Genomic DNA, 12812 nt, shown 5'->3' with positions numbered 1-12812 from the left:
CTTTATAACTGAAAAGAGATTGCCCCGTAGTCCTAATGTATAAAGTTTATACCACATATTATCTCGTACTATATAATCAAACGCTTTTGTAAAATCAACAAAAACACAAAATAACTGCTTGTTTTCATTAAGAACATGGTTAATTAAATTTACATTTCATCGCTTTTTGTAATATATGCACACAACTATACTGGCAACCATTAGGAACCATGGTTATGAACTACATTGTATAAGAATATTGTGGGATGCACTCAAGCATATTTAAAGATGACTCACTGTATATGTAGGTGTACATGGTAGATTCAATACGATATAAATGTACGAAGGGTTTTAATAATCGGAATACAGTACTCGTATATCTAAAATATTATTGAACCAAGGTTTCAGAATACATCAAGCACCAGTATGAACGACTACGTAAATTAGTCTTTGAACACAACTATAACACATGAAGTAAAGGAACACAAAAAGCATCACTGTATATATAAAAACATACACTAAAATAAAATTGTATATGCATATATGGTGAAGCTGAATTAAACATGATTAGCGTATACGTATAACCATTTTCAATACGTGCAGTCCATCCTGAAAGGGGCTAGACACCAGATGATACAAATGTTATAAAAAAAAAGAAAATTGTTAAAAGCTAACATAAAAATTTGACATCGTTGTATACAACGCATACAATCTTACTTATGTATCACATCGCTTACGACGCGTGCATAATTTGCAGTTTTTGTTTGAAATTTACTGGGGTTGTCTTCCACGTTAATTCCTGTCATTTTAAAACTAGCGTCGGTATATTTATCTGTACTCATAAAAATATATTATTTAAAATGGGAAACCATTGTGCGCTATTTTTAAGCAGGGAAACACAGATGAGACAGCAACATGATTATTGCGTTTATTATTTTAATCATGCAATATGACGTATTATCGGCCTCCTTCTAGCCCACATTGACAATTCTAGGCTTGTGTTGTGGAACTATTTTTTTTGCCGATTTTTCGACCATTTGGTGTCTTGCCTCTTTAACAGCTACACCACATAATATGTTTACCGTATCATTATAATCTTTTTGACAATTAATATTATTCAAGGAAACATTATGTTAGTTTAAATAGCCGCTCATCTGTAGTCAGGAAACTTTAACAACCTTTCTGCACACAGGACATGTTGCGTTGTTCTGAAAGTTAAAACCAGTAAATGTGAGTGGTATAAATCTTTGAAACAAAATATATCAAGTAATCATAATCCTCCATGAGGGTAAAATATTTTTCTGTGACCTAGAGAAAAATTATCTTACACTGTCTTAAAACAATTTTCTGTTTCTTTCATACTAAAATTTAAAGAAAAAAATGATCAAAATGTCATTAATTTCGAAAGTCGCGTGATAATAAAACCGTCATGACGTGATTTTGTTGATTTAATTAAAAAAAGTGTTTAGAGAACACAATCAACAACTTTTATCAAGCAATCCTGGAACCAAAATCTAAGAACAGTGAAAGTATCAACATTGATATCTTCACTGCCTTCAAAAGTGTGAAAAAGTGAATAGAAAACATGACCTCGGAACATCTCAGACACTTCTTTAAAGAAATTCCTAAAATTTTAATGGAACAGTAGTTTCTTGTGTGATTGGATAAAAGCTTCCGTGTGATTGTCTCAAATATAGCAACTAGAAAGCTTTCAAATGACTTCTTCATGTTATCATTTTTGTGTTGCTTTATATATATAAAGTAACGCAACGGTATGGTTGCAATATAATTACAACAATACAATTTGGTTTAATCATAATTATGTTTAAAGCAAAATATTTTACGGTAAATTTGATGACCCAAAAATGTTTTAATACAAAGAGCAGGTATGACACACCACAATGCGACGAGAACCATGTTTCAATATGGGCAATCAGAATATTTGGGCAAAATAAACCAGTTGGTTTAAACAATATTTATTTCGATATAATATTTACAATTAGTTTAGTTTAACAAATTTGAGCATAATCAACGTTAACAAAGACCAAATATGTAATGCATATAAACAACGAATATGTTAATTATGCACAAAACAATAGTGTAAACAGAATTGAGAAGAAAGCCTTAAGGCTTATACTATGTCTCGCTTCTGTAGGTCATTTACGCTGCTTAGGCTAGTGCGCAAGTTGCGGTGACTCAAATAAATATAATCTTATAGTCGTATTGTGTAAAACAAGTTGTTTTAGTCTGAAATCATTTAGTTAGAAGGAGGGAAAGATAACGATAGAATAAAAGGAAGCTGAACGAGAGAGGTGGTACAGGCACTGGTCAGATCGGGATTGGGATAAGGTTTGTTATAATGTGTACTCAAAAACGTTTAGATTGGTGCATGTATTTCTGGACGCTATCAAAGATAAGTTTGTTCTTTTGATAATAAACCAGTTATGGTAGACGTACATATAAAAAAGGACAACTCTATATGCTTTCCAAAGTTATTACTATAGCTTTGACAGCAAAACGCCAACTGAATGGAAATGGTGAAAGAGCTTTGTAAAAGATTGTTGAATTAAATATCAATGTGATTATTGAACTTAATAGGGGATATTATGATAGGACGCGTTTCTGGTGACCTGTATCACGTCGAGTTCGGTGTGTAAACACGTAGCCGTCAAGACCGCAGGTGTTACGTAATTTTGTGTATTGAAGTTAAGGGAGGCTACTACAGTGAACCGAAGTCAGAAATTACAGAATTCACTTTAAAGGGCAAAATAAGAACACAACATTTTATGTTTTATCAAAATTAACACTTTGCTAATATGAAAAAAAATATTAAATGACACAGCACCAAAATAACACAAAAAAACGATACTTATTTTACGAGTATACACTAATCGCCATTTCCTGTAGACGTAACGGGGCCATTTTAACAAAGTAAATAATCGTGGGATTTTTTTGACGATCATAATATGCAGAACTGAGGTAAGTTTGGGATTCAATCGCTATTTTTATCGATGACGCGAATTCGCTTTCTTCTTTGTATTGGCGAGTGCTCATATTTAAGATAATAAACATGGATAATGCAACAATTAATGAGCACAATGGCAAACAACTAGTTCACTAAACTAAAGAAGCTGTCTAGATAAATTGGAAGTGTTCTCTGCTTCATGCTTTTCCTCAAGGTTCTTTGAAAAACATGAGAACAATGTTCCTGATAAGTTAAATGCTTAATTTATTTAAAAGTTGACAGGTTCTACCAGTTTTTTTGTCACCCTTTTTTGAGCAACGCTAAAGTAGTTCCGAGACTACACAGGGTACTCGCATGATACGGAATCAGAAAACGACAGTATCATGGTACCGATTTTTTAATATGGAGTGCTGTATTTTCAATGTTGGATGTGGAAAAGGAATTTGATAGCCATATACTAATATTGCTTTATTGTTCATGTCCGCTACTGGTAAACATTTGTGCCATGTTATTTTAACCCCCCCCCCTTCATGGCCAATTTTAACCCCGATAAGCCAAAATACAAGGAATTTAGACCAATGACCCTTAAGTGTGACCTTGACCTTTGAATATGACCTTGGCCCTATTGTCATCCGCCTCCCAAGAGCGAACATTTGTGCCAAATCGCGATTCATGACCAAGTTACACACAATACCAGCAGCACTACAGCGTATTTTTTTACCAAAGACCTTGTGACTTTGACCAAGAGACATGGGTCTTGCACGCAAAACCATGTTTTCTTATTGTTAACATTTGTTCTAAACTCCTTTGCATGGCCAAGTTAAAGCCCAGACAAAAGTCTTCAACTCCCATCAGCTTGCAAGACTTTCCGACTGCCCAACAACATTTCCTTATCTTATAACCTAGGTTTTATTTAAAAACATGCTATGGTAATGTTTTATTAAAAATGATTATACCATGCGTATCTTGAAAGCAGTAGGGAATCGTTTACCTACTACATAATATAGCAAAACATGAAAATACACCCAAAATAACCAGTTATGTACATGGATACGCTATGTTTTTCATTTCTCAGTAGCTGTTGACAATGTAATCATACATAGTTTATGAAGTTTTTTTTGTGTACACTTTTATTGAGAAAATTTTTCAGGACAACATTCTTTGGAGTATGCAGTTAATGGGTATAAAACAATTCTTAAGAATAATGCAATACATGTTGAGTTAACATGTATTTTCTGTTATGTTTTGCTTTGGTATAAGTTTTTTACAAAGTAAGGATTGAAACTGATGCCCATACTATGACTGTGTTTATTAATATGATATCTAATATCGCCAGGGTTCTTGAGCATGCTCTGCTTCTTCTGCATTTGTCATATGCGTATTTATTAGGTACTTCCTAATACCGTCGTCATAGAACATGTGTAACCTATTCATACTTATCTGAAGTTATATGTTATTTTAAGTAGAAAGTGAACCTACCTTCAACCACTCGTCGATACAGGATTCATGGAATATATGGATACAGGGCAATGTTTTCTGTGCATCTCCAGTCTTGTATTTCTCCAGACACACGCTGCAGTCCGCCGTGTTTTTGTCTCTCTGGGTATATCTCGCGGTCGGCAGTGTGGAGCACTCTTCTGAAGTCAGGCCACTAGAGACAGTTCCCAAATTATCTCCTAGTTCTAAAAGAGCCTGTTTGGAAATATAGCTTATTTAGAAACATGCCTTAAACGGATCACATACAAAATGGGTATTTTTGTACTTTTGGCTTTAGATTTGCTCCCGTTTCTTAAATCAAGATTATTGAATAAAAGAACGTTCGGACTTTTACAAGCACCTGAATGGTGTTGATGAACAAATAATTGCATACCAAAGCTTGACACTTTCATAATTAGATAAAAAATGCATGGCAGAATGGTTTTAATGGCAAATAACTGCCGTGAAAAAACCTGATAACGTTCGCGAATTGTTTCGTCTGAACAACTTAATTTTCGCGATAATTATCTGGCTAACTAGTTAATATATTTGAACGAAGATACATATCATATGACTAAAACAAAATTAAAAGTGCCCAGAACTGTCACCTGTTACCTTTTCATACTGTACAATACCTACAGAATATCTAGTTAACCAGTTATCCTTTTACCTATTAAGTGGAATTCTCAAACCATAACTAGATAATTTGCTAATGCAGGCTTCGAAACAGGATTCTCTACTTACCTTTAAACTGAATGTAATTTGAATGATTCTCTCTTTAAATGGATACGCTATATCTTACCTCATATCTGTTTCCGACAATGCTCACGCGAGTTTCGTTCAACATTGAAAGAACCCTGTCAAAGTTCTCGCTTGTGCCCATCTGTAACGGAAGCAGTGTTAGAGTATATTGACAAAACAAAGTGCATGGCAATGATACCCATGAATTTACGTCCTTATTGAAAACACTATATATAACGATGCTATTGTTGCAAATAATTTAATGTTTACCAGTGTATTCCCATATGTTTCTAAATGAAAAGGAACACATTTATAAACACAGTCAATTATTATGAAAGTGTGCTTTATTGTCACAAAAGTGTCTTATCATAATAGTAACTCACTATATAAGCATATCCCTATAAAAAAAATATGATGGTCAACTATTCATTTTCTTCAGGGCCACGCCAGGGGTTATACGTAAAATGAGTCTGCGTTAAAGTGAGCTTGTTTCAGTCTGCAACCAAATGTGGTAGCGAAAATACCGGCAACCGTCTCCTGTGGTGGTTCTGGAACTCCAGCAGTTCCTCATCAAGGTCCTCATCAAGGTCCTCATCATAGTCCTCATCAAGGTCTTGGAGCGAAAACTCCTGTTGACTGGCGGCCATTTCCTGTGAATTAAATTTACTTAAACTTTTAAGTAGAAACCATTTTTTATATTTTAAATGCGAGATTGAACATGACCATAAAAATATGATGGCCAACTATTCATTTTCTTCAGGGCCACGCCAGGGGTTACATGTAAAATGAGTCTGCGTTAAAGTGAGCTTGTTTCAGTCTGCAACCAAATGTGGTAGCGAAAATACTTGCGACCGTCTCCTGTGGTGGTCCTGGAACTCCAGCTGTTCCTCATCAAGGTCCTCATCAAGGTCCTCAAGGTCCTCATCAAGGTCCTCATCAAGGTCCTCATCATAGTCCTCATCAAGGTCTTGGAGCGAAAACTCCTGTTGACTGGCGGCCATTTCCTGTGAATTAAATTTACTTAAACTTTTAAGTGGAAACCATTTCTTATATTTTAAATGCGAGATTGAACATGACCATATAGACCCCAAAAGGATACTCATAGTACCTCTTTACAAAAACCTCAGACACAATACGTTTCATCAAATTACATTCACAACAAGTTTCATGACTATTCCAAACAGAGCTATTGAGAGTAAAGCATTTTCTATTTTAGTCATATATACATTGACCCCATTGTTCTCCTTATAATATCCAGGGATAAATCTTCACATGTGCATGATATATACCAAGTTTCAACACTAAAATGTATTCCTTACTCAAACTATTGAGATCAAATAATGCTTTCTAGTTAACTTTTAAGTAACAGCGACCTTGACACCACCAACTTCAAATGGAATTATAACCTTCCTACAGACCAAGTTTCATTACTTCTCTGAAAACATAAATTCTTACTGAAGTTAACTTCAATTTTTTTTATCGATTTTATATCATTTTACCATAACAAAAGGTCGTTCTTCCAATAATAAACATGGCTTTGCTAGTATTAGAGGAATATGAATCCAGTTAAAAGGATTGGCATGAAAACATTTATTTAAGGAATTGTAGGAGTACACCCATTCAGGAATAATAACAAATATTTGACCCAATGTGATACAGAAAAGAAATCTGGATAAAAATGATGCATTTTTATACTGAAATACAAAATGTTACATCCAGATTTATATTTTTGTGATTCTATATGTACGTATATATTGAGATGAAAACACACAAACCTGCTGTATGTCCTGGAGAGGTCTACTCCATTCATGTTGCATTTGATGATCGTCCTGCAGAAAACCTGTATATAAAACTCAAATTTGAAAGTTTAAAAAAAACCCTATGCATTAATTTGTTGATGTCCATGAGGTAAAATCGACATCTATGAATATTTCAACTTCTTTTAAAATGAGCCATCCCATGAGAAGATTCATCAACATTTTATTGACATTAACGAAAAAAATAACTATGCATTAATTTGTTGATGTCCATGAGGTAAAATCGACATCTATGAATATTTCAATTTATTTTAAAATGAGCCATCCCATGAGAAGATTCATCAACATTTATTTGACATTAACGAATCAATACCAATTACCTGCCAGTAAAGGGGACACGCTAGGCACAGCCTCAATATATTCATCCCAACCTCCACCCCTTTGATTATTTTGCAATAGTTTGATGATTTTTCTCTATCATGCATTATAACTTTGTGCACATGAACATTATAGAAATCAAAGATTAGGGAAATAGTATGAGCGAAACTTAATACAATTTATAGAATCGAAGTTTTTCCATTTTTATCTAGCTCTATACGAATTGAACATGTTGACTGCTTCGAGTTCCCTATTATGAAACATTTGACAATTCAATGGCCATTATTCTGATTCTGGATTAGGCCGTTAAATTGGCCAACATATTATTCCCATAAATATTGATAAATATCCGACGAGGAAGAGAATGGACAAGAAAGTGTGTCATCGCAGACAATATGGACTACCTTTTATGTTTAAACTTTCGACTACTGTACTTGTTTCTACAGTTTTTCATATAAATAGCGATTAAAGATTCAATGATATCAATTGTTTTATCGATTTTATAATAATTTTACCATAATAAAAGGTCATTGTACCAATCATAAACATGGCTTTGCTAGTATTAGAGGAATATGAATCCAGTTAAAAGGATTGGAATGCATACATTCATTTGCACTGTAAGAGTGCACATATTCAGGAATAAAAACAAATGTCTGAAACAATGTGATACAGAAAAGAAATCTGGATGAAAAATGTTGTATTTTTATACTGAGAAACAACATGTTGCATCCAGATTTCTTTTTTTTTGGTTATTTCATATAATTATGTATATACTGTGATGAAAACAAACAAACCGGTTGTATGTCCTGGAGAGGTCTACTCCATTCATGTTGCATTTGATGATCGTCCTGCAGAAAACCTGTATATAAAACTCAAATTTGAAAGTTTAAAAAAAACCTATGCATTAATTTGTTGATGTCCATGAGGTAAAATCGACATATATTAATATTTCAATTTATTTTAAAATGAGCCATCCCATGAGAAGATTCATCAACATTTATTTGACATAAACGAATCAATACCAATTACCTGCAGGTTGTTGGGCCAGTAAAGGGGACACGCTAGGCACAGCCTCAATACATTCATCCCAACCTCCACCCCTTTGATCCTCCTCTCCCTGAAGAGACATGGCCAGCTCATGGTCAACAGTCTCCTGATGTGACCTCTCCCGATTTTGACTTCTGCCCATTCCTCGAGATCTGTGACCCGTATTGTGATGAGAAAAACCTCTCCGTCCTATGTTTCGACCATGTTGGCCACGCCTTATCGTCATTTCTTCTTGGGTTATCGATTCTTGCAGTCTAAGGGCAACCATTCTGTCTTGCTGCTCTTGCTCCTCCCTGTCAGCTTGTATTAATTCCTCCAAATGCAGGCGATCTTGCTCTTCTCTGTCAGCTCGTAGTATTTCCTCCAAATGCAGGCGATCTTTCTTTTCCCTCTCAGCTCGTATCAATTCCTTCAAATGCAGGCGATCTTGATCTTCCCTCTCAGCTCGTATTTTTTCCTCCAAATGCAGGCGATCTTGATCTTCCCTCTCAGCTTGTATTATTTCCTCCAAATGCAGGCGATCTTGCTTTTTCTGTCTCTGTCTTTCATAGTTTAACTCTTCCTGTTATAAAGAGTGTTGATAAGCATACGTGTACAAAACTATCATATTTTGGTATACAGTTGTATCGATAACGAGATGAATGGGAATCTCATGGACTCTCCTGCAATACTGAATCTGGCTAAATGATTATTTTGCAATAGTTAGATATTTTTTCTCTCATACATTATAACTTTGTGCACATGAACATTATAGCAATCAAAGATTAGGGAAATAGTATGAGCGAAACTTAATACAATTTATAGAATCGAAGTTTTTCCATTTTTATCTAGCTCTATACGAATTGAACATGTTGACTGCTTCAAGTTCCCTATTATGAAACATTTGACAATTCAATGGCCATTATTCTGATTCCGGATTAGGCCGTTAAATTGGCCAACATATTATTCCCATAAATATTGATAAATATCCGACGAGGAAGAGAATGGACAAGAAAGTGTGTCATCGCAGACAATATGGACTACCTTTTATGTTTAAACTTTCGACTACTGTACTTGTTTCTACAGTTTTTCATATAAATAGCGATTAAAGATTCAATGATATCAATTGTTTTATCGATTTTATAATAATTTTACCATAATAAAAGGTCATTGTACCAATCATAAACATGGCTTTGCTAGTATTAGAGGAATATGAATCCAGTTAAAAGGATTGGAATGCATACATTCATTTGCACTGTAAGAGTGCACATATTCAGGAATAAAAACAAATGTCTGAAACAATGTGATACAGAAAAGAAATCTGGATGAAAAATGTTGTATTTTTATACTGAGAAACAACATGTTGCATCCAGATTTCTTTTTTTTTTGGTTATTTCATATAATTATGTATATACTGAGATGAAAAAAACAACAAACAAACCGGTTGTATGTCCTGGAGAGGTCTACTCCATTCATGTTGCATTTAACGATCGGCCTGCAGAAAACCTGTATATAAAACTCAAATTTGAAAGTTTAAAAAAAAAACCTATGCATTAATTTGTTGATGTCCATGAGGCAAAATCGACATCTATGAATATTTCAACTTCTTTTAAAATGAGCCATCCCATGAGAAGATTCATCAACATTTTATTGACATTAACGAAACAATACCAATTACCTGCAGGTTGTTGGGCTAGCACAGGGAACGTGCTAGGCCCAGCCTCATCCAATTTGTGCCCGCCTCCACCTTTTTTATACTCATCTCCCTGAAGAGACATGGCCAGCACATGATCAACAGTCTCCTGATGTGACCCCTCCCGATTTTGAAACCAAAAATCGCTCGATCCTCTGTTACTACCATCATGGCCATCCGGTTGCCCCATTTGTGCCTGGATGAACGATTCTTGCAGTTGAAGGGCAACCATTCTGTCTTGCTTCTCTTGCTCCTCCCTGTCAACTTGTAGAAGTTCCTTCAAATGCAGGCGATCTTGCTCTTCCTGTCTCTGACGTTCATGGTTTAACTCTTCCTGTTAATAAGAGTGCTGATAAGCATACATGTACAAAACTATCATATTTTTGTATACAGTTGTATCAATAAGGAAAAGAATGGAAATTTCATGGAATCTCCTGCAATAGTGAATCTGGCTAAATGATTATTTTGCAATAGTTAGATATTTTTTTCTATCACACATTATAACTTTGTATACATGAACATTACAACAATCAAAGATGAGTGAAATAGTATGAGCAAAACTTAATACAATTTATTTTCCATGTCATCAAACTCTATATGAACTGAATATGTTGACTGCTTGACGCTCCCTATTATGAAACGATTGACAATTCAATGGCCATAACTCTGATTCTGTATTAAGCCGTTAATCAATTTGGTCAGCATATCATTCCCATAAAAATTGGTAAATTTTCAATGAGGAAGAGAACGGATAAGAAAGTGTGTCATCGGAGACATTATGGACTACCTTTTGGACGAGGCTATACAACATGATCCCTTTACGACTGCCATGCTTTTTATTTCATATTTTACGAGGCTACATTGTATGCAGATATATTCCAAGTAAAACAATATATATACATTGAATTAAAATTGTACCTGCATTAATCTAGCAATTTGTTCATCTTGTTCACTGTTGTTCGGGCGAGGCACATTATCCTCTTCGAAGTAATATCCCCAATATTCCCAAAAACGTCCAATGGTCAGCCCCATTCGTAGACAGTGGCTTTCTCTGGTATGCTTTTATGAGCAGAACAAGATTATATGGCTTAGTGGGCTGGTCTATTCGGTGAAAAAATAAAATATATCATTTATCTGTTTCTTTTACATTCTGTGAAAGTTATCAAAGTGAATGTCCTGTCCCATACGTAGACACTATGCCCCAACCGTAGACACTGGTTTTGTGCTGAATGCTATTATGAACATAGCCAGTTTATATGACTTAGTTTAAACTTTAAACTTTCTGACAAACAGCATACAAACATATATACTTTATATGTTTAGAAATTAAATACATCACAATGTGTTTTAGGATTAGAAAACAAGATATAACTTAAATTAATTGTGCTCCTCTACTTAGAAAAAGTAGGCATCTCGTACCACTTAAGCGGGTGTCATAAACCGTGTGACGTAGAGGACGGAAATCATGGGCCAGCGCGTGGAGAATATGCAGATGATCTAGGACGAACGCATATTCGAAAACCACGAATTCAAGTACCCACGAAATTGTATTTTTTCGGCAAACCACGAAATTTCATCCCAACGAATATAAATGATTTCACAGTATATGTCTTGTTGAGGTTGTTCATTCACTTAAAGTATAAATCATATTATTTACCTTGTTGCTTACATTTTGTGAAAGTTATCCTACTTAATACCAATATCCCACCCGTAGACACTGACGATCTATAAATATATACGAGAGGTACATGATTTGTTATTGCTAAAGCCCATGTCTCATTAAATATGTAGGCATAGTATGTGCTTTAATATAACGATATGCATATAAATATGTAACTCTTAATAACCGATAAACTAACAAAACTGATTTTTCTTAACGTAGTTGAGTAGCTGATCTATGAAAGTAAAAGTAAAGAAATAAAATAATAGATAGGCTAAGACATTCTAAGCCTCGTTGTTTTGAAAATTACTTTAAAAAACCTAAAATAGTTAAAGCAATATTTCTATTGAAGACTTTTACGACTATTTTTTTATCATTGCAAAATGATATGCAATCATGATTTTGAAAAAAAATAAATTGAAGGCTTAAGGAACTAGATGATTCTATTACATATGAAGACATTTTAATGGTCATTAAACCACTTAAAAGGTTGTGTTTTTTTGCATTTTGCCGACGATCAATTATTAAATGATTTTTTCATCGATTAGTTTTACATGCTGTCGTCCCATCTCGTTGATTTATTTAATGTTATTCTTGACTCGGGATATTTCCCCTTAGAGTGATCATAAGGCAATATCGATTCTATCTATATAAAGAACGACCCTTGCAATACAAGTCAACACCGGGGAATGACGTTAATGAGCTGTGTTACATTTTTTTTTACCGGTATTTCAAATAAACGAGTAAACACCTTGGCAGACAATTATGACATGCCGAGCGATTCTCAATTTGGATTTCACAAGGGACGGTCTACTACAGGTGCTATTTTGTTTACAATGCAATTGTGCAAAAACTGTTAAATGATAAACAAAGATTGTATTGTGCCTTTATTGAAATGAAACGTGCTTTTGCTAGTGTAAGTTTAAATAGCCTCGTGTTAAAGTAATATAGATCAGGAGTAGATGGAAAACATGCTTAGAATTGTTAAGAATATAAATGTAAAAGCATGTGTAAAAAATACAGTGTACTGTCCGATTTTTTTTACTGTGCTGCCGGCCTGAAACAAGGGGAGAAAATGTCCTTGATCCTATTTGCCCTTTTCGTTGATGACTGTGAGCTATGTTGAAAAGATGATCT

General features: G+C 34.4%; 1 protein-coding gene across 1 annotated transcript; it reads right to left on the bottom strand.

Annotated features, from left to right (window-relative positions):
- LOC128230395 (trichohyalin-like) lies at window positions 1-10132 on the bottom strand. Its single transcript, XM_052942616.1, has 10 exons — window positions 10001-10132; window positions 9764-9828; window positions 8326-8905; window positions 8091-8155; window positions 6937-6990; window positions 6007-6165; window positions 5686-5811; window positions 5223-5303; window positions 4424-4636; window positions 1-1187 (listed from the first exon to the last, which is right to left on the bottom strand). The coding sequence occupies exons 2-10, from the start codon at window positions 9803-9805 to the stop codon at window positions 1140-1142; spliced, it is 1368 nt and encodes a 455-aa protein (XP_052798576.1). The 5' UTR covers window positions 9806-9828; window positions 10001-10132; the 3' UTR covers window positions 1-1139.
- Window positions 10133-12812: the final 2680 nt, after the last annotated feature.

The sequence above is a fragment of the Mya arenaria genome, chromosome 4 (genome assembly GCF_026914265.1).
Source record: "Mya arenaria isolate MELC-2E11 chromosome 4, ASM2691426v1".
NCBI lineage: Eukaryota > Metazoa > Mollusca > Bivalvia > Myida > Myidae > Mya > Mya arenaria.
This window is presented reverse-complemented; position numbering and strand designations above follow the sequence as displayed.